At 30.3% G+C, this 22,431-nt stretch overlaps 1 protein-coding gene across 1 annotated transcript; it reads right to left on the reverse strand.

Annotated features, from left to right (window-relative positions):
* Window positions 1-1,546: 1,546 nt before the first annotated feature.
* Window positions 1,547-11,689, reverse strand: LOC111036507 (calsyntenin-1). The gene is made up of 15 exons (XM_022318530.1): window positions 11,246-11,689; window positions 6,667-6,827; window positions 5,969-6,090; window positions 5,699-5,907; window positions 5,448-5,594; window positions 5,181-5,372; window positions 4,571-4,834; window positions 4,365-4,492; window positions 4,103-4,280; window positions 3,841-4,014; window positions 3,623-3,755; window positions 3,351-3,550; window positions 2,985-3,289; window positions 2,494-2,898; window positions 1,547-2,430 (listed from the first exon to the last, which is right to left on the reverse strand). The coding sequence occupies exons 1-15, from the start codon at window positions 11,334-11,336 to the stop codon at window positions 2,218-2,220; spliced, it is 2,922 nt and encodes a 973-aa protein (XP_022174222.1). The 5' UTR covers window positions 11,337-11,689; the 3' UTR covers window positions 1,547-2,217.
* Between the last annotated feature and the right edge of the window lie 10,742 nt (window positions 11,690-22,431).

Consider the following 22,431-nt stretch of genomic DNA (forward strand, 5'->3'; position numbering starts at 1 on the left):
CTGATAACAAAATGGCAATCATTTAATCTGAAATTATAGCAAAAATCGGCGAATTAGGTGCATACAAATATATATAGGTATATGACTACAAAAATCTTCTTGGTAATGTTTGGAATGGATTTTACACTTGACAAAGTTGGCTAATTATATCTTAAAACCTTTAAAAAAAAATGTTTTTAAAGGTGTTGAGAACGGACAATTATTTCAACCACAACGTACCAATATTCTGTCAATCATACCGATGGACCTGCTAACATGATCAGACCTCTGACAACTGATTTTAATTAATTAATATGTCTAATTGAGATCAATTAGGCCACTTTTTTAAAATTTTGTTCCTGAACTTCTGTACATTTTATTTGAATATTTCAACTTTACGAAATTTTAAATGCTGATTACTCGGAAATTAATTAAATACCTATTTTAAAATGTGGCCTGATCGATCTCAAAAAGATGAAATAACGAATTAAAATGAGTTTTTAGAAGTCTAATCGAGTTATCAGATCCATCAGTAGAATTGACAAAAAATACAAATAAATAAGCTTCAGGTATAAAATAAATTAACACAGGTGTCATAACAGGTGTAGGTGATTTATTTATATTAGCAGAAAAAAAAAATGTTACATTGCAATATCTAAAGAATACACACAATACAGAAAATATGTTTAACAAATTATTGCACATCGATTTTTAAATTTTATTTTGATTAGGAAGAAATTAATTTAAATAATAATTTTACTAATAATCATTAGTTACAAAGGATAAAAATAATAATACATTTACTATCAAATAAAAATCGTTAATAATTATTATAATACCACCAATCACTACCTACACCCTAATTAGTTAATATATACTTATGATATACCAAAGCAAGATGTTATAATTAATACTTTTAAAATGTATGTGTATAATCTTACAATTTACTCTAAATTTACATAAAAATAATCTTATATACTTTTAATTCATTTATTTTAATCTTTAGATTTTAAATATGTATTTATAAAGGTAATGATAATTTATTTTTCATTATGTATTTAGTAGTTATTAATTTATTGGTTATTATTTTGAATAAAAATTAGAATTAACATAAAATGTATATATTATGTAACAATATAAATCATAATATAATATGTATTAATTTGTTCACTTTTTTTAACTAGTATAAGATAAGGTGATATTTGTCCATAGTAAGAAAATGTATAAATTTTCACCAAGTTTACATTTGCGTCACATAATATGATGATACAAAAAAAAAATTATCACTGACAAAGTAACAAGGTGCACAGTAATCATCATTAAAGTTGTTTTTATTATTATAATATATTTAAGTACTTTATTGCACAACCAATAATACTAAACTGCAAAACACAGTTCTTTAAAAAATAAAAATTCACGAGGAAACCTATTTGGACGGTATCAAATATATAAATGGAAACACGAACATAGGCAAGAAGTTGGCTGCTCAGGTGTTGAGAAGACGACAAGCAAGTGCGTTGGAATGAATTACCGAGTAAAGAGGAGAACATTTTTGTTAATGGTTGTGATTTGTAAAGCTTTCAAAACTATAAAACTAAACATATAATATTGATTGATCGAATGGCACATTAAAAATGCGAATATTAGCCTTTTAATTTTTTTTCTTTTCTTTTTACATTATTTACAGTCTTCTCCATTTTTTTTAAAAAAAAATTGTTCTATATATATATATGTATACATTTTATGTATGAACACTAAATTAAACCAAGAGTGGGGATAGTGCTAGTTAAAATAATAATACAATTTAGGATATGTCTGAAAAAAAATTACAAAACAAGTAAGAATTAATAAAAAAAATCATAATCATATATAAGTTGCGCGGTAACAGTGTCAAGATTATAATGTTACATTAAACCATGTATATTATAATATATAAATTTATATCAGTGCAAACAAATAATAGTGTAAGTTATTTGAACTTAAGGACAGCAAAATAAGTTAAGTAAAAGTCTGATTGACTCCCAACAATGCCCCACTCTTTAATTTATTTAAAACTTGTATGTCTAAAAAACGAATTTCAAATATTCTAAAGCGCGTTAGTCAAGCGTTTTCGAAAGATATGCAAAAAAAGAGTGATTTTTGTTTAGTATTAAAAAATAGAATCACCATGTAACCTATAAAAGGACAGGTGCTGCAAGTCGTATTGGTGCGCATGATTTTTTGATAATAAAACACGACTTAGATAGACATAGTAGAATGATCCCATTCTAAACGAGGTGCACAACCTCTGTGTAGACCGTCATCTTCTTCATTGCCACCACCATCATCTGAGCTATCATCATAATCATAACTCATATTGTCATCAGAAGAATCGTCTTCATTTTCAGCATGCCTATGTTTGCCAGCTGATAATGCGCCACCAGCTGCACCACTGCCATCACATTCCAATTGCTAAAAGTAACACAAAATATAATATATCAATGTAATCAAAAGACAATAACAGTTGAAGTTTACCTCCATAGGGTTTATGGTAATGTTAAGAGCTGAGTCATCCCAAGCCATCTCTGTGTCTTGGACTTCATCCTGTGATGCTTTTTGGTGGGCGGCCTTAATACGCACAATGCCCAATGTAATCATTAAAACTAAAAATCCAACACACACTACAATGATAATTGTAACAGCATGTCCACCACCAGTGACAATAGCCTGTGCACGTTCATCAATAGATCCATCCAAGTAATTTCCAAATATAGTTTGTGCTTGTTTAGCTTCTACGGAATGTTGAACAACTTGAGCATGAGCTGGTTTTGGTTCAGCATCATTTTCTTCAACTAATGAAGCAGCAGGCAGTGCAGTTGTCGGAAGTGTTGTAGTAGTGGTGTAAGCAATGGTTGGAGACTTTGGATGGACTACAGTCAACTGAAAATATCAATATCAAAATCTAAATAAGTAATTGCTAGATAAAAAAATATGGGAACAAGAAAATTGTTAACAATGTAACTCACAGTTTGTACGTATTCATTACTCAAAAATCTTCCATTCATTTCTGAGCAAACCAATTTGAATTGACGATTAAGGTAATATGCAGGCTTGAAGTTGGTGTAGTGAACATCACGTAGAGCTTCTTGATAATGGAATACAATATCAGCATTATTGAAAGCTACTCCGTCCTTAGAAACTTTAGCTGAAATTCCGAATTTGGCCAACATATCAGCAGGAATGGTTAATGTCTCATGGTCAGGATTCAGTGAAGGATAAACAGATATTATACAGGAATCAATCCGACGCTCCAATACATTTGTCAATTCAGCTATAAAATAAAAGTACAAAATTAAAAGTAATTCCAAAAATAAAATGTAGTCACTACTTACGGTTCTTAGATTCGTAATCATAACTTTCTGGCTCAATGCTAATGGCAAGATCAGGGAAAACTTGTACACCCTGTCTAAATTCATGGTATTCTCTAGGTACTGTATTAGTACCGTTAATGATAATATTGGGTTGTTGAGGTCGGTGGACCATTATATAGCTTTCAGCAGGAGGCATCTTCACTTCACGGCCACCATCACAACTTTATAAAAATAATTATAAATTAATATTAAATAATCAAAAAAAAAAAATACTAAAATAAATTTAAACTTACATAAGAGACGTAGTTAAGTGAAGATTACGTCTACCGGGAGTTGGATAGTCACGGCTGTTAGAATAACCAATTTTCCTCACCAATACTTCCAAATTTGTCTTGTTATCACCCTCAATTGATAATTCAGTAAGCTCTATAATAAATACATAAAAACAATAATATTAAATGTTTTTTAATTGAACTACTTGTACATAATAAGTATAATTAATGGCACTTACCACTGTTAGTTAGAAGTTCCATTCCAGGTTCCAACAACTCCATTGCAGGAACTTCTAGACTTTCTTTACATTTATGTAAACATGCGAGTACCTCTGGTTTCTCAAGTTGATGCAAAAGTACTGATAAGCCAGCCAAGTATCCTCGTAGATGATGTTTCATTTTATTTTCTGAACCTAAAACAATATAACAAAATATTAGTACTTGGTAATAATTAATAATATTATTGGTATTAAATACTAATACAAGACAATTTAATTTTACCTTGCCAGCAGGCTCCAACAGTCAAAGTAGTATTAATACCCTTAGTTGGATGCAAAGGCCAATCATCAATAACTTCAGGGTTTTTGTTTTCAGATTTAAAAAGTACTCCATCAATGTATAACTGAACATTGGGGAATTGTACTGATACAGCATAGTGATGCCATTCATTGTCACATACCTAAAATATAATTTATGGCATTGATTCACATATTTTTCACATTTATGACTAATTAATAATCATTATTTATATTGTGAATAATACCTGTGGAATTTTCCATCTCCATTCAGCTGGCCTAAAGATATTCAGATCTCCTTGCGAAAAATCACGTCTCAAAAGTAGTATAAGACGGCAATTTCGCACAAACCAAGCGTAGTGATGACGATTCATTTCTAATTAGAAAACATCAATAGAACAAAAAAAGTCAGCACAGCTTCAAATCAAAAACAAAAAAATATTAAATAACATACTGTGGTCATCAGCAGAACATAAAATGTGTTCCTTAACATGTTTATCTTGGTGTGGCATAGGCTTATGTTTCATCCATGTAGAAATAGTGAATGCCGATGATAGTCCATGGTCAAGAACGTCATTGGGTATAGCGACAGCAGTGCTACTGCCATCAAACTCATACATTTGATCGGATTCACGACCTTCGTCATGTTTAATTGCGTTTCCAGCAGATAAAGGTACATGGTTAGCAGGTAAAAGTTCTACACTTTCCTCACTAGCTCCTATACAAGATTATAAAAATTAAACAAAAAAAGGTGAATTTCATTATTTAACTTATTATTATTATTTATTAGTAATTAGTCAAAATCATTCACATTATTGGCACAACAGTATAGGCTTCTAACTATTAAATTAAGAATAATGATATAAAGATTTCCATAACAATATCAAAAGTTGATAGCCAATAGTGATTTTCTAATAACAATGAAATACTAAAGGCAAGAAGATATTAGAATTGGATGTCTTATTTATTTTTTTTAAAATAAACTATTCAAAATAATGTGTATTGACTGTATAAATTAATTTTGTACATGGATAATACATAAATACTTTCAAGTAATTACTTACCACATAGTTTTCTTTGGCTTTGAACAGAATATGTATCACGGTCACAACCTTTACCAATATGCGATGTTGCTAGGGTTAGCTTAGCATTAACATTTTTTACATGGCATGGATCATCACATAGTCTTAACTGTGCATTAGGAAACAAATCTTTACGTCCGGAAGTAGGATAGTAATCAATTTCTTCTGGAATACCTAAAAAAGTATATAAAAACTTAGTAAAAGTTCATTAAAAATATAGTTTAGTATTTATTGATATGGTATACACACTTTTCCAACCCAGTTTGCAAATTCGATTCACCTTAATAGTGACCATAACAGGAGCAGACTGCTTCATGCCACAGTCATAAGCAACAACTGACAATATGTAATTATGACTGCGATCATAATCTAATGGTTCAGTATTTCTGATACTTCCTAAGAAATTAACCATACAAGCAATTTAAGAACAACAGTTTAAAAAATTATTTATATTTTTATGAATATTTAGTAAAAAAAAATAGTGAAAAACTTAATTATACCTTCATTGTTAATAGTGAAAGGTTGATCATCATTAAGTATGTCATATTTGCAAATGTCACCAAAACGTGGAGTGCAATCACGATCTGTGGCTTCTACACGAATTATCTCTTCATACAACTGACCTTCATCAACATCTTTAACATAAGATGCATCTAAGAACAGTGGAGCATATTCATTGATGTCAACCACAGTTATATGCACAGTAACACTATAATATTTAACAATAAATTAATATTTAAGTTATTAAATTAAAAATACTCAAAACTTACTTATCAGATATCAAACCAGAACATGAAACTGCAGCAATTTCAAATTTATATGTTTTACGTTTCTCACAGTTTAAAGTTTTGCGAGCTCGAAGTTCAGCATAACCATTTGGACGAAGAATAATCTGAAAATTAATATAATTGTTTAAAACTGAAATATTATTTGAATTTTAAATTTGAATGCATAAATTATAAATATTAATATTAAAAATAATTAGGTGGGATGATATCATTTTATAAATTGTTCAGGACATTTATTTTTACATTAGAAAAAATAGAAATTAGGTATCAAGTTAAAATATTTTAATTATTTTGAAGTTTTAATAGTTCTGATTTTACTTACATGTTTGTAAACCTATAATTTCAATTAAAAAATAATAATTTAAATAACAAATTCAAATTTCAAAATACATTTATAGATAATTTTAGTATTATTAGATTAATCAGCTAACTTAAAGTTCCTATCTAGTATAATGTTTTAGAGCTAGAGTTAAAACCAACTTAATACGGCAGTTTAACTTATGGATTTTAATATTGTAATTGTCGAACTATCATAGTTTCTACTAATAGTTCTAAAATAAAATAAAAAAAAAAACTTATGGATACACAGTTACAATGTGTAATTAAAAAATAAAATAATTAAGTATAAAAATAATAGTTGCTTTAATAATTTAAACAATTTTTAAAATAGTTGCACTTACTTCAAAAGGTGCTTCTCCATGATGTTTGTTAACTATGTTAAAATTACAAACATCACCAATGGCATAAATTTCTGGAACAACTTCCACAAGCGTTTCATTTTCTTTTACTAAGCCATGATATCCGCTAAGCTTATCATCAATCACCAATTTGGGTAAGATTTCTGAAAATCAAAAAAGTTATTTTAAACTATGAAAACCCATTTTGATTATTAAAAACTAATGATAGATCATTATTATATATCTAGATATTATGGATTTGAATATACAGTAGAGCCTCGATAGTCCGGACGAATTCAAACCGAGCATCGTCCGGATTATCGATTTTCCGGATTACCGGAGGTTTTTCAAAATTATCTACTCAAATGACTAAGATTTAACTTTAATTTCACCATCTTTATATTTATTCCATTTTAAATTACAAGAATAATAATTAAATTAAAACTAAACTAATGAATTACAAAAAAAAAAAATGTCTATAATAATATGTATGTAGAACTTAAGTATAGTAATCGGTAATTTTTTTCTGAACAATACTTTTAATTTTCAACAAATGGAATTTTGCCGTCCGGATTACCGCGTTCTCCGGATTATCGGGGGTCCGGATTATCGAGGCTCTAATGTAGGTATTTTTACTGTTAACTATTATAAAATAACATCTACAACCTCATTTCCAATAGTATTTCTTTCACATTAAAAATTTCAAATTTCAAATGAATAGACTATTTGGTCAACATTGTACCAATTATGATTAATTTATAAACTGTCTAATTGAAAAGGTAATACCTTACTTATACTCATGCTTATAATTGATTATCTCAATTAATAATATATGGTCAATGGAAAAATTTAAAACTGATAGGTAGCTACCTAATCAATTTACATTTCATACTACCTAATTAGCGCTAATTCTAGGATAAGTCCCTAACATTGTTTCTTTTCAAAGATATTAGAATTTTAAGAAAGGCTATCTTTAAACAATACAATTAGTGTTAAGTATTAAGTGCTCATAATTAATATTACAAAGCACTAGGAATTAGTTAGGACCTGCTGCCTACTATTGCCTAATGTGTGAATAATAAATATTACTTAATATTACCTACCTAAGGGGGTATAAAGAATCACTTCAAAATGTTTTATTCTTCAATAACCTATTATTATAATATGTTTAAACATAAATAGTTTACTATAAAAACATATTTAAAAAGTTGTATTCTCGGTTTTAATATACATATCTAGTGAAGAAAATTTAACAAAAAGTAACTGACATTGAGTGGTACATTGTTTATCAAACAAACATTTAAACTGACAACTAATTTATTCGTTTATTAGTGCATTTGTTTTTCATCAATACTCAATTATTGAGTAGTTGCCTACATACCTATTTTAAGGTTTTTTCTTTTATTATTATTATTATTAAGTATTTGGTAATTTAAATATTTTCTAACAAGTCTGAGTAAAAAAAAAATGAATGCCGTCTATCTATTGTCTAACATTTACCTAATTGGATTTTATTAGCAAAATGTTTTAACTGAATTATCTTAAAATAAGAAATTGCACAGAAATACATTTTTTGAGTCCAACATTGAACTAACATATACAATTTGACTAAATTTTAAGAATTTAATTTCGGAGATGGGAAGTTATTCCCCATTACTGTTAATATGCCACTGATTTCACTATTGGTACAAACTTGGTACCTACATATTTATCAAAACCTAAGATTGTACAAATATTTAAGTTACGAATAATTAAATTAATCTTTAATTAATCCAGAAATATAATTTCAAATATGATAAATAATTTTTTGTTGATAAAACACTAAAACAGATAAAGTATCTGGTACATTATTCTACCGATCAATATGTATATATATATGTGTACCTTAACAGTCTGGTTAGAATTTTAATATTTAAAAAAAAATGTTTTGTTTCTTAATTTTAATCATAATGGTATCAATTCGTTCTGTAACAATCTCGATAACAATTAACAACCCATAGGTATTTTTAATTTGATCAAATTGAAATTGTGCATTTTCAAAGCACAATATTTCATAAAAACATTGACATAACAAAATATTTAAAATTTAACTGTAGTAGGTATACCATATTGTACCTATATTTGTTTTGTACTATACACAAATACCAAAATAAAAAATTCACTAATAACATAGGTACAAATTATGTAGTTACTTTTCCTGAAGGTCTCCTGTGAGTTTTAAAAGGTGATGGTTAATTCAAAATATATTAGATGGGTAATTGATAGGTAATAACTTATTTTTTTGTTACATTTGATAAAAAAACAACAGCTATTGTTATCAGTATATATTTTGGATAGGTCATAAAACTTATAAGGTAAACAACAATAATATTTATGAAGCACACCACTGATTAATTATAAACTTGATTATTAAAGTATCAAAAAAAATAGTTTTTAATTAAATTGAGATATTAGATATAAGTCAGACTTTGTTCATTTATTCATATAGGTAGGTATTCCAGTTCTAGCTAACAAAAGTACAATTAAATTCAATGTCTTGTAATAAATCATGTGTCAAGGGTTAAAGTTGATTGTTACACAAATACACATTTATTATTTAGGTAGTTGTGAAATCAGTATATTTAGTTTGAGGTATGTATATTGTAATTTGTATGTATGTTTCAAATTTAAATAATATAGTTCTTTTAATTGGAGAAAAACTATTTTTACAAAGAAAAATGAAGTGTAAAATTTTAAATTATATCATAAAGATTCATTATTGCATAGCATGCATATTTTTTAAAATCTAAAATGATAAAAATTATTATGCTGAGTTTTGGATAAGTAAGTATTTAAACAGGTTTTAGCATTTAAAATAATAAACAAGGATAAAGCAATAGTTTAAGAGTAAAACTATTCTACTGTTAAAGTAATACAAAACCAAATAAAAAAAAATGTTCATTTTGTTCTCATAGTAAAAAAAAAAACCCCGAAAAAAACTATGGTCTCTAATAAACTGTATGACGTCCTGCCCCCCCCCCCCAACCCTCAAGCCTGGATCTGTTTAGTTTTATAATTTAAAACTGTACAATACCTAAATAAAACTATAAGATTCTACTATTAGTTTATACCACATGCCTAACTTAATAGCTTTAGAGGAAATTATAGGTAGGAAAGTAATATATATATATATATATATATATTAGCTATATATAAGTTTTGTCTAATCTTTAATCTGATCTGTTCCACAGTCAAAAAATGTTCTCTCTAATATTTGCTATGCGTCATATAAAGTATATTTACTTAGAAAAAAAAAATTTTGTATAATAGGAATTTATGTATTACCTATGGCCAAATAATAAAATAAAAATGTAGGTAAGTACCTACTCAAAATAAAATAAAAAATAACTTAGAGAGATAAGTACCTACCCAGTATATTTTATTAATTTTTATAAAAAAGTTTGGTAGTCTAATTAATAATCAATTATCAAATGCCTACATATTTTGTTTATCAAATTCATGTAGGTAACTAACCTAGATAACAAACAAAACAATTTCTATAAACTCGTATTAGGTTATCACTATTACAAGTGGCACGATTTAAGATAATATATCTTAAATTATGTACAAGTGGCACCTTACTATCTTAGTGTCTAGCACAGAAGACAATTGAATAATTAATAATTGCATAGATAATATTGTGTAAGTATTGAAGAATAAAAAAAAACTCTTATCACCGTGACAAAACACGTCCTGCCCCGGGATAGTAAGACTGTAGACAGAAACAGTGAGAAAAATAATTGGTAATGCCGATTTTTTTTATGACAGTACTAACATTATCAGCACTTCAGCAAAAATATGCAGGAATGTCGGTATCTTTTTGTACAGTCACCATCATTGACAGTTTGAACAACTGGCACACACAAGACGCCCGAGAGACGAGAGTCTTACTTGGTCGGTAAAATAATAAATATAATAGGTAGATGGTGATAACACGAAATGTGTGCACAGTGCACTGCACGAACACGAACATCGGGAGGGTAAACGTGTCAGAAAAACTCGAAAAGATACCTTACAGATGCGACACCGAGACGCCGCCATTGGAGATTAAATAAACAAAAATAGAGGCCCACGGTCGCTGTGATCAACGTCGCATCACACTATCACGGATTCACGGCCTACACTCTCTCCACAGACTCCAGCCGGCCGCCGCGCATCATCTCTTTCCCAATCGGCGGCACACCACCTGCCAGCCACCCAACTACGTGACCGAGCTTCGGCACGTAAATCACGTTTTTTTTTATTATAGTCATTTTATTAAAATCTCTCTTTGTCTCTCTCTCTCTCTCTCTCTCTCTCTTTCTCGGAAACTTGCGAGCACCTCCGACGCCCGCGTAAAGCAGACTCGTCTGCCACCGATCTTGACCGACTCCCTTCCGGGAGGCCAGACGAGTACACATTCCATAATATAGCCGTGCAAACGACACAAACCCATAGAGATTTTATAATCATAGGGTATACTCAATAATATAAGGTACATAAGTACGAACAGCATAGCGGCCACAAAAGGCGACAGGGTCAAGTCAAAACGAGTTGAACTTACCGTCAGACGTTGTGAAACAGGAAACGAATGGGACGAACAGGGCGACAAAGGCGGCGGCAATCACAACAGACGACGACGTCTTGTAAGACATTTTTACAGCACTGCGGGTGTTGTACGGCCGGGGAGGAAAAAAAACTACGACGGATGACGCGAGACGGAGTTCACCGCGATTGTGTGTATTTATTAAAAACTCATGGGTAAAAACGGTGTTTACAAAAGAATATTATACATAAAAAAAAAAAATAACAAGCTATCTAATATTAAAAAAAATTCTATTCCCAAGGGTCGCGGTATATGACAACCCCTAGATTACACGTGAAAAACGAAATTCCGACGTTCGGCAGTAAAATCGGACAGCGTACACGCACGCGGAGAAGCGAAACTATACACTGACATAGAAAAAACGAAAAAAAAATCAAGTAGCACACGCACGCACTCACGACTCACCATACACGATACACTCGTACAACGTTACATTACAAGAACGACGACGTCGGCGGACTCTCCTCCTCTTCCCCTACCCACATTCCCACACCCCCACCACCGACGATAGCTATTCCTCCTCCAACGCCGCCACTTCGCACTGCTCTGCGCCGACGACGACCGTTCGCGCCCTCCACCACCGCCGCCGCGGCCGCCACCGCGACGAATCAATAATTTACATGAGTCAGAGCGCAGAATGCCGTTTTCCTCTTTTGTCCGGTGTCATGGAAGAAAAAACCCGAGCGCGCACCGGTGTCAAGGTCGGCGTGGTATATCAACACAACGCAAAATAACATATAGGTATAACATATTTATTGTAATATTATAATAATAATAATATTAATAATAATAATGTATACCTACAACTACTGCCCGCAGAGAGTGTAATGTTATTATTTTAATTGTAATAATAAGCACACAACGAGACGTCGTGTGTAAACAATGATCTTGATCGTTTACGCTTCCATGCTTAAAGCGCAATTTTTAACGCAACTATATATCAAATATTGTAAAATGTAAAATAATAACATTTGCCGATATAAATTTCACATTTAATCGCACATAATGCACTTGCACGGTGGCAGCACCAGGGGTGGACCGTGACAGGGCACACCCGTGAGCCGTCCATGCGTCATACGTCGCAGCTAGCACTCATCGGTCGCGCCAAAACTTTGAACCATGTGGATGGTATGTCGTGTATGTGCATTCTGCTGTGTACCTACCTATATTTTAAAGGCACGTTTGAATAAATTTGTACGATTGTACCTTTCTAGGGGTATTTTTGTATACAGGTATTGTGTTGTGCATTTATACGAATATTGTATACCTGTATGGCAATACCCACTCTCCAATTTATCAATCATTTGAACATTGGACATTTGCATGCACAAATATGAAATCATTTAGATGTATTTTAAAATATAATGTTTTATTAATGAATTTATTTCTTTGTATGCAATTCCTAAACGGCAAAAATCAGAAAATTTGAATAAATAAATTAATTTTTTAACCTCGAATCGAATTCGTTAACTCTCGAAGTTATATGATTATAGACTGTAGACAGCTGTTTAATCCGGCTTACTTAAAACGTGCGAGTTTAAGCGAGTTATGACTTGAATATGATAATATAAATCAAGTTAATTCAAATTTTGAATAACTTAATGCATGTAAACAATAAACATTTTTTATCGCACATCTATCTAACTCGAATGTCTGAAATAATATAATATTTTAATATTATAATTTATAAGAGATAACGACATAACTTGCCAGTTTCACAACCGTGCGTATCCAGTGCGTACTATGATATAGCCATTAGCCATTATAACAAGTACGTGAGACCCTTAGATAATACACCAACGTCAGTTTATTATCTGAGGTGAGGCCATTGATTATAATTTATAATTTATACTATAGCATTTATAATCAATGGACTGAGACGTATGAAAACGCCTACGCGTGCCGTTTTTGAAGTTCAAACGCGTCGTATTTTGTCTCCTGCACATCGAAGCTTATTGCAAAAGCGTTTTATATAATAATTTAAGATATATTTGACGTCATTCGAGTTTTCACCCTCAAGCGTAAAGTTTTTTGTTCGTGCTTACACAATTCACCTACAATGAATTCAAGTTTCAACTAAAAAAACTCAACTCTTATTACCTACTTAACGAAGTATATAATGATATTTTAAAACAAAAAATGAAAAAGTATTAAAAAAATTGTGAAAACACAATATGCGAATTCATCCTTTGTTAGCTTGAAGGTTACTAAAAGGAAGTTTCATAACGTTCTGCATAGATTTGAGAAACGGGATTCAAATTTTACAATTGTTTTGAATGTCCATCAATCGGTCGTTTGATGAGCTTTTATCAAAAATAAACTTTATAGGGAGAGAAATAAAAGTTATTTATAGGTATATGTTTATTATTCAAATAGTTAACTATATTCAGATATTTAATTTAAAATATAAGTATTCTAAGTGTAGGTACCTATAACTAATATAAAAGTCATTTAGTTAATTGACAATATATTCAAATAAAATAATATTTATACTGAAGAGTGGCCAGCTAATATAGTTAAACATACAGTATACTATTAATGTACAGTGTCTGTTTTATATTTTACTTCCCTTTATTTTCTGAAATAAATTCGTATCTCATAGATGCAGCATCCGTCATATGCTATACAGCAGTCTGCAATAGCCGAACTCTATATACATATGTCTATATTTCATAAATACTAATTAATGATAAAAAAAAATAGTACTGAGAACATATTTTGAGATTCTGAGTGGAGCACTCAGAGAATTTCCCATTTTTCCACTCCTAAAATGTCGTCTCATGTTATTCAGTAGTTAAAATACGATGGCTACAAAATGTCGTGTATTGATCAAACTTAAAATATACTTTAATTATTAATAATTTATATTCTTGTCTCAACTTGCCAGCTTTTTACTTTTCGAATTCGCTTAGCACTTTAAAAGTTCTCTACCAGACTTATGGTCACTTTGAGTCGACTTTTTTTAGGCGTATATCATCCCTCCTATTATCTTTATAATTTTATTTTCGTCGCCTGCGTGACATAAATTTCTTCAAGCTTCAACTTCAACTATTAAAAGTTCTGTGTCAATACATGCAATTGAGCCATACTTCACAAAACTTGACACATGGGTATAGGCAAGAAAATAAATCAAAAAACGTGGCCTACAAACGGGAGAATGTGAACCACTCAATACAAATAATTATAATGTATTTTAACGAAGCGTATCGGTATGACACCCGCAACCAACGATCCTCGAGAGTACAAATATGGGTTGAAGCGAACGCATCGATGAAAAAACGCGTGCGCATCGTACGCGTGATTCGGAAACGTTCTATTAATAACGTTTATTTATGATATTATTTTTTACTCAGTCCAATAAAATGTAGTATGAATTATAAATTTGTAGTTGATCAAACTACAATTATATTATACTATTAGCATGAAACAAATACTTGAAAAATTTTTATTTTACTTGCCTGTATTTTTCTGATCTGCTTTGGACAAAGTGTTATTTTTTACTTGTGTTGTTCATCAGCATGATTCTAAAAATAAGGATGGCTTTCTACCTCAATTATTATAAGATAATATGTGTACCTTGAGTTCACAGTGAATATATAATATATATATAGGTGTGACCTTAAGCTTTTAACTATAAGCTTTATTATTATTACTACCTATATACAAAGGACGTAAATATTTAGTCATGTTTTAGTGTTTTTAGTTATCGATGTGTATGGAGTCAGTTGAGAATCACCTGTTTAGAACTTATTTAACAAATGAAAATATTTTTTTCAGAATTTAGTCGGTGCGAGTACGGGAGTACCTACGAATCTATGTTCATGTGAAACAGTCAAAAGTCAACATAAATAACGGAATTCTGAACACGATGTATTCAACGCGCACGAATATGATACGCGTCTATGTGAAACGGCATAAATAATAGGTAATTACTAATTAGGTATGTTAGGTTTTTCCATAAACGGCACATAAATGAAACACTACGAGCCGCTGTAAAACGGACATATAATTATAAATTATTAAATAAGACTATATCTACAAGTAATCCCCAAACGCTGGTGCTTCTTGCTTTAAAATTATAATATAAAAAAAACCTATGAAATTCAAACTGCTGGCTAATATTCTTTCTCCTAAATTTGATACCATAGGACAATTCACTTTAAATACTCTAATATTAAACGTTACAGAGTCAAATGGATATTCAGAACATAAAATTTGCTATTTACTATGCAAGACGAATACTATGCATGCGGGTGTATCGTCCTCTTAAAAAACTTGACGTACCTACTGCACTGCAACAATAGCTATACAAAAGAACTTATATATTATACATGTTCCCGTAGGGTTAGGTTAGGTTAACGATTTTATAACACTGCAAAATTGTAAGGTATACTATAGCATGTACATATATAGGCACAGATATTTAATATATATTAAAAGCTCAACACACTTACACACACAGATATAATATATGTTATGTAGAAGATTTCACCATGAGTAGTTACTTATCGTATTTGTAGAATACAACAGTAGGTAGGCACCTAACACACGTAACAGTTATCTCCGCTGAGCGCATAATACGATTAGTAAGACGTATTAATGTATTATAAGTACTTACCTATTTAGTGCTTATAATGATTAATAGGCATCATCTATTACTAAAATGAGCAATCTATTTTTCATATTAAATCAATTTTCATTTTTCATCAAATAGGTAGGTTAGTCGAGATATATTATTACGCTTACGACGTTCACTGCTCAAATTTATAATAATTGTATATTTGTGATCTGTCATTCAGAACTTTAATGAATTTACATTCTCATGAAGAAATTATACTATTTTTATCATAAACCTAACCTAAATACTGTCTTGGACCTTGACTTTTTCATATAATACAACTATATACAATATACTGATTACTGATTTGCGCCGATGTGGAATTAAATACCTACCTAAACTCATCATCATAAATCATAATCAAATATAAGGGCGGCCCCCTTTTCGGCCAAAATGTACCCTTCCCTTTTCGGCCAGTGTCCCTTTTCGGCCAAAACTTACCGTTCCCTTTTCGGCCAGTGTCCCTTTTCGGCCAAAACTTACCGTTCCCTTTTCGGCCAGTGTCCCTTTTCGGCCAGTACCTACAGTTAAAATTTACAATAATAACAAACGAACTTTTTAATTAAATAAAAAATAAAACAATTGGCAATAAACTGGTATAACATATTATTATTACAATTTATTATATTATATTAGTATTTATAATCAATGTGATCAAATAAATTTATCGAATAAAAATTAATATAGTCATATAATACATATAGGTAATAAGAAGGTATATAATAATAATTATGATAGACGATAATAAAAATATAAATTTATGAATATGTCAAAATATTATGATAATATTGTAGTCATGATTATAGTGATATAGTTGATAATATAAAAAAATTAATATAGTCTTATAATACGTAATAATTACATTAGTTGAAAAAATTAATATAGTCATATAATCCCTATGTAATAATAATAAAATTCACTTTTTATAATTGTATGAGATTTGTTTCACAAATTTGTAACGACATATTTTACTATTTTTATAGTCTTCAATGTAAGCTTCATTTTGTCATTGCCGTTCCACATTTTTTGCATCACGAGGTGTTTTTATAATGTTGATACTTCTAATTTTTATGTATATATCTGTTTGAACTTCATTAATAAGGATAGATAACCAGCTCATTATGGATGGAGTATGTTTATAAAAACTTTGATTGAAAAAGGAGTGGAACGACTCGCAAGCATTAGTGGTTCTAGCCAAACTTCCCGACGCAGCAGCCCAATATTGAGGTGGAAATAAGCTCTCCATAATATAATATATATATTAGATAAGATGAAAACGACAAGGTACTATATTATATGTTATACGTATTGTATACTATATTATCTATAGAGTCTATAGGTATACTTTGGACACATCACTGTAATTGATTGGGGCGCATTTTATATTATATATATCAAACAAGGAAAAACACTGGTTTATCTTTATTTCCAAAAAATATTTTTTTAGATACAATCATATTTAATTAAATATAAAAATTGTTAAGTTAATTTTCGTAAATTTTAAAGAAAACTGTAGGTACTGGCCGAAAAGTGACAGTGGCCGAAAAGGGAACGATAAGTTTTGGCCGAAAAGGGAACGGTAATTTTTGGCCGATAAGTGACACTGGCCGAAAAGTGACACTGGCCGAAAAGTGACACTGGCCGAAAAGGGAAGGGTACATTTTGGCCGAAAACGGCTACGCCCAAATATAACAACAGGAATAACACCCTTTAAACTTAACATATATATGTGCTTGAGTACATGTCATTTAGATGTACCATGACAAAGTATTAAACATTCAAGTGTGGAATGGTGGTGTAGTTTAGTGGAGGGGAGGGGGTAGATCCCCTAGAACTTTTTTTATATTTTATTATAATGTGCCGACTTAAGCTATGTTAGCTGTTCACAAAAAAATGCCGAAGAAGTAATTGATAAACCTATCAGTCACCAAAAAGCTTATCTAGCTTATAAATAGTGTTCAATATTTATTATGATTATAGATAATAATTTATAATGTAGGTATTAAAAAATGTATTGTTAAATTGTTTATTTAAAATGTTCAATATAATTTATTTTACTGTGTATTATAGACTATAGTGGCGAATGGCGATGCCTTCCCCCCTACCTGACGTTTACACAAAATATTATCCTCCACTATCCAGCCTCCCTCGCCTAGGACAACATCATTACTACTCCACTCTTGTAATCTTTTAGTAGTTGTAGACTTGTAGTATAAAATCTTATACCTAATCAAAACAATTCCAAAAACAATTTGAGCTCACCTATTGAAGTAGAATATTGAAGTAGAATTCTGAATAGAATCCAGATAGGTATTAAGATATTCGATGTGCGAGACTGTGAGATGTATAGGTATTAGGTATACAATAAATGTTCAAATGTACAATAGTAGTACACTAGCATCTAATTAGTAACCGTTCAAAGACAATTAATTATGATAAAATTTAGAAACATTGTAATATCTACCTAGGTTACAGAGACTATAAAGTAAGTATAAGACTCATAGAATAAGTCAATAATTAAAGTAATAATAATTAATAATAATAATAATAATACATTTAATATTTTTATCAAAAAGTTGAAAATATAGATGATTTAACTTTGTAGAGATATACTGATATAGGAACAAAATAAATTAGTATTTTATAACATCAAAAGTTTATCAGTACTTGAGAACTCGCTTTAATGTATAGTAAGTTTTTACAAAGTAGCTCGTCATTTATAGGTCACAATTTGGATGTTTGAAATTTGAAATCAACAATAAATCAAATTGTACCGATATAGGTAAGAAAAGTCTCTGATACACTGTAATTATATCATACATCATACATTGTATAATTATACATTGTAATTTAAGCAAACTTTCTTTAAATATTCAATTCACGAAAGCTTCTCTTCAGTGGCGTGTAACATAGGGTCCAAGTGTTGTTGAGGCAACACCTTAAATATGGGTGGGTGGGTATTGATAAAAGAAAAATAGGGCATTTTATAAGTCGGTATAACAGTATAATAAGGGGTAGGTCACCAACAATTATTAGAGCAACACCTATTTTTTTTATGATACACGCCACTGCTTCTCTTCAATATACTCAGTGTCTCACCCATACAGTTCTCTAGGTATTGCAGGTTATTTTTTTCTTCTTTGGTAGTAAATTTTGTTGTGTTGGTACTTTAGTATAATTTAATGTCTGAATGCTGTTTAAAGTCTCCATAAAATAAAATACATTAGAATGGGCACTTGTAAATTCTTTATTTAGCTTTGAATGGAACGATTAGCAACAATTTGTAGTCCAATATTTTTGTCAACTCAAGCCCAAATTTTCGGTGGATAGGTAGGTTCTGGCTGTCATTATGTATGTATCATGAACGTAGTCAAAGAACTGATCCAATTTTGGCTAACAAGGTTTTATCACCTTCAAATCATTAGGAAAACAGTATTCGACGTCTTCGGGTAATAATAAGCTCAGTCCAAAAATAGTTTTAAAAGTTGTCCGATTTCCGGGGTATCAGCGATAATTTGCTAGAACTCCAATACAACACTCTATTGCCATTGTATTGTATATAGATACTGTAGAGTGTAAGTACAATATATTTTATACTATCCGATCTATATTTTGTACCAATTATTTAAAATTGTACTATTTGATCTGAACATAAAAGATAACTAATCGACTCTACTTAAAAAAATACCTTTTTCAAACGAGAACCAACTCGGTTACTACCGATTTATTATGTATTTTTTAATGACAGTGTGGGTATATCTAAAAACTATAACTCTGGTTTAACTCTGGGCTTTTCTGTGTCAACCCGGAATTGTGTACGAATGCATTTTATATAAGTATAACATAATAAATTAGTATACAGAGTGTTCCACCAAGCATGCTCACCCCCTTTTATTCTTAAATAATGCAGTTGTACAAACTTGGTATTTTTGGAATTTTTAAATATACCTATATAAAGACCATATTTTTTAATTCTTGAAATTTTTAGTAGGTACTGCTTATGGGGCGTCCTTTGGGGATACAAACTTCTTTTTCCAAATGAACACCCTTTATTAAACTATTAATTATTTAGCAAATAATTTTTTTGAAAATGTTGACGCATCAGATTCAAAATTTGGACTAGCAGTTTTCGAGTTATTTAATTGTGTGTACTAAGTTTGATAGGTCCACAATAATAGATAGTATATATGAAATATAGAGGGGGTATATTATTATAGTAATTTATATTAATTTTTCAATATTTATAATTTATAAGAATGGTCCAAGTATAATTATAAAAATTATATCCGATACTACATATATATGTATTGTTGTAAAACTATTTTTAAGGACAAACATTTAAATAGGTAACTGAAATGTTACTAGTTTAAATGTTGAATTAATAGTAAGTACATCAAGATTTTCAAAAAAATTATTCACTAAATAATTTACAGTAAACAATATGGGTTCTCATTTCATTTGTAAAACAGAACACCGCAGAACACTTCTGAAGTACCTACAACAAAAAGCTGAAGAATTCAAAAAAATATATTAGAGGACAAAATGGGGACGAGCATGCTTGGTGGATCACTCTGTACCAATACAACATTTTGTCATAGCAGGTATGCGGCTATTATGCTTGACGCAATTATGATGACGGCGAGTACTGGGATTAATGATTTACGGACTGGTATACCTACACTAAACAGCTAAAAACAACACTCATAAGACATAATTAACCGTCTTTATTTTATGTGTTTAGAGTATAGGACAATGGTGTGTGTGTGTGTGTGTGTGTACTACGCAGTGAACACGCTGTTATCTAAACGGTAATATTATGCTAATTATTATTATCAAAGTCGATTACCCACAGAAGTGTGCATTAAAAAAAAATGATATAACTATTTAAGCATTATAGCACACGCGTAATTGATCACGTTCGTCTCGTGTCTATAATACAATTACACTTATTTTTAATAATGTTATGTTTGTATATGCCTTTTGGCCACCACTCGTATCGGAGTGTATGCGAATCTGTTTGTTCGATATTTAATTACGCAGTTAAACCAGAAATGCGTATATTCGTATATCGTATAAATTATGGCTTCTGCAGTTCTGCATAACTTCTTTTATTGTTATTATGAATAATCATAACATTTAATATAACAAATAATAATGTATGTGTTTTTGAAGCAATTATTACGGAAAGTATTTAAAACCAGTTCTGATTTTGTCCTCGCAATGTAGGTACTATTTGCAGTATATTGCGTATACTATGATTGTGTAAGGCCTTTTTTTAAATCTCGCATTTAACCGTTTAAATGACGGTCGGACGGTCCACTATTATCGTTAATAGTTATAGTGGCGTATAAACACGTACAATATAGAGTATGTATCGTGAACAATGCACATACTTACTATGTATCTATATACTATACATAATATTATATCATATATATATATATATAAGATATAACAATATACAAACATAAACAGACACGCAGTATACACACACGCGCTTAAAACACATATTATGTAATAAAAAATAATACTATATACTATGCATATACGTACCCCAAAATCACACCCCTGCAGTCGCATAAAAGTATACAATTATTCAGTATGATAATTTCAAGTTTTCGTGTATACTTTGGCTGAAACTACTTACCACTCCTCCCTTTCACCATATTATATGCTAGGGATTTGGATGCTTGTGTTGGTTCAACCAGCTGTACATTATATTATATGGCTAGTATACCATACAAAAGTATATTATACCATAAACGCTTAATTTAATGCTAGCTAGTATATACTACACACGTATAAACCTGTGTATTGGTAAGAATTTTTTTAATATATGATTATATATTTATATCAGTTAGGTATCTCCATACGTCCGTTTCTCTTTAGATCCAATACGTGTACATGAATCTATAATCGTTGGACTTGAAACGGGAAGTTTCTGCAAGGATAGTGGGTACCGCCAAATTGGTTCCTGTGGGGTTGGTGAAAATTACTATCGAGAGGATTTGAGTTTTAGAAAAATACGTAACGAATCTAGATTTTTCTTGGAGATGAAATAGCACCCCGGTACTTACTACTAACAGATAAATATATTTATTATTGACCAAATTTATTATCTCAGTAGTATTCCATTTGAATATTTTAGAAGGCTTTTAGTAGGCAGCAATTCAAAATATGTCTTTATTGTCTTTTTACAATAATTTATTATTATACGACCCGTTTAGTATTAAGAGGATACACAACGGTGCTCTACAGCTATAGTCTACGCTAAGCTAGCCGCATATGTAGGTAGTAAACGATAAGAATTATATAGCTAGTAGATACTTTATAAGTTAATAAAAAGACAAGACAGGAAACGTACACTTACTTTTTAAGCTTATAAACATAAGTTAGTACTATACTACTCTAATAGCTTAATTAATAAATAATTTTATAACGGTTCTGCAGAAGTAAATTCATACTAGTCAGTACTGAAAAATACCAAAATCTGTATATTTAATACAGATTCATATAAGCCAATATT

Source organism: Myzus persicae, unplaced genomic scaffold (assembly GCF_001856785.1).
Source record: "Myzus persicae strain clone G006 unplaced genomic scaffold, MPER_G0061.0, whole genome shotgun sequence".
NCBI classification, from domain to species: Eukaryota; Metazoa; Arthropoda; class Insecta; order Hemiptera; family Aphididae; genus Myzus; species Myzus persicae.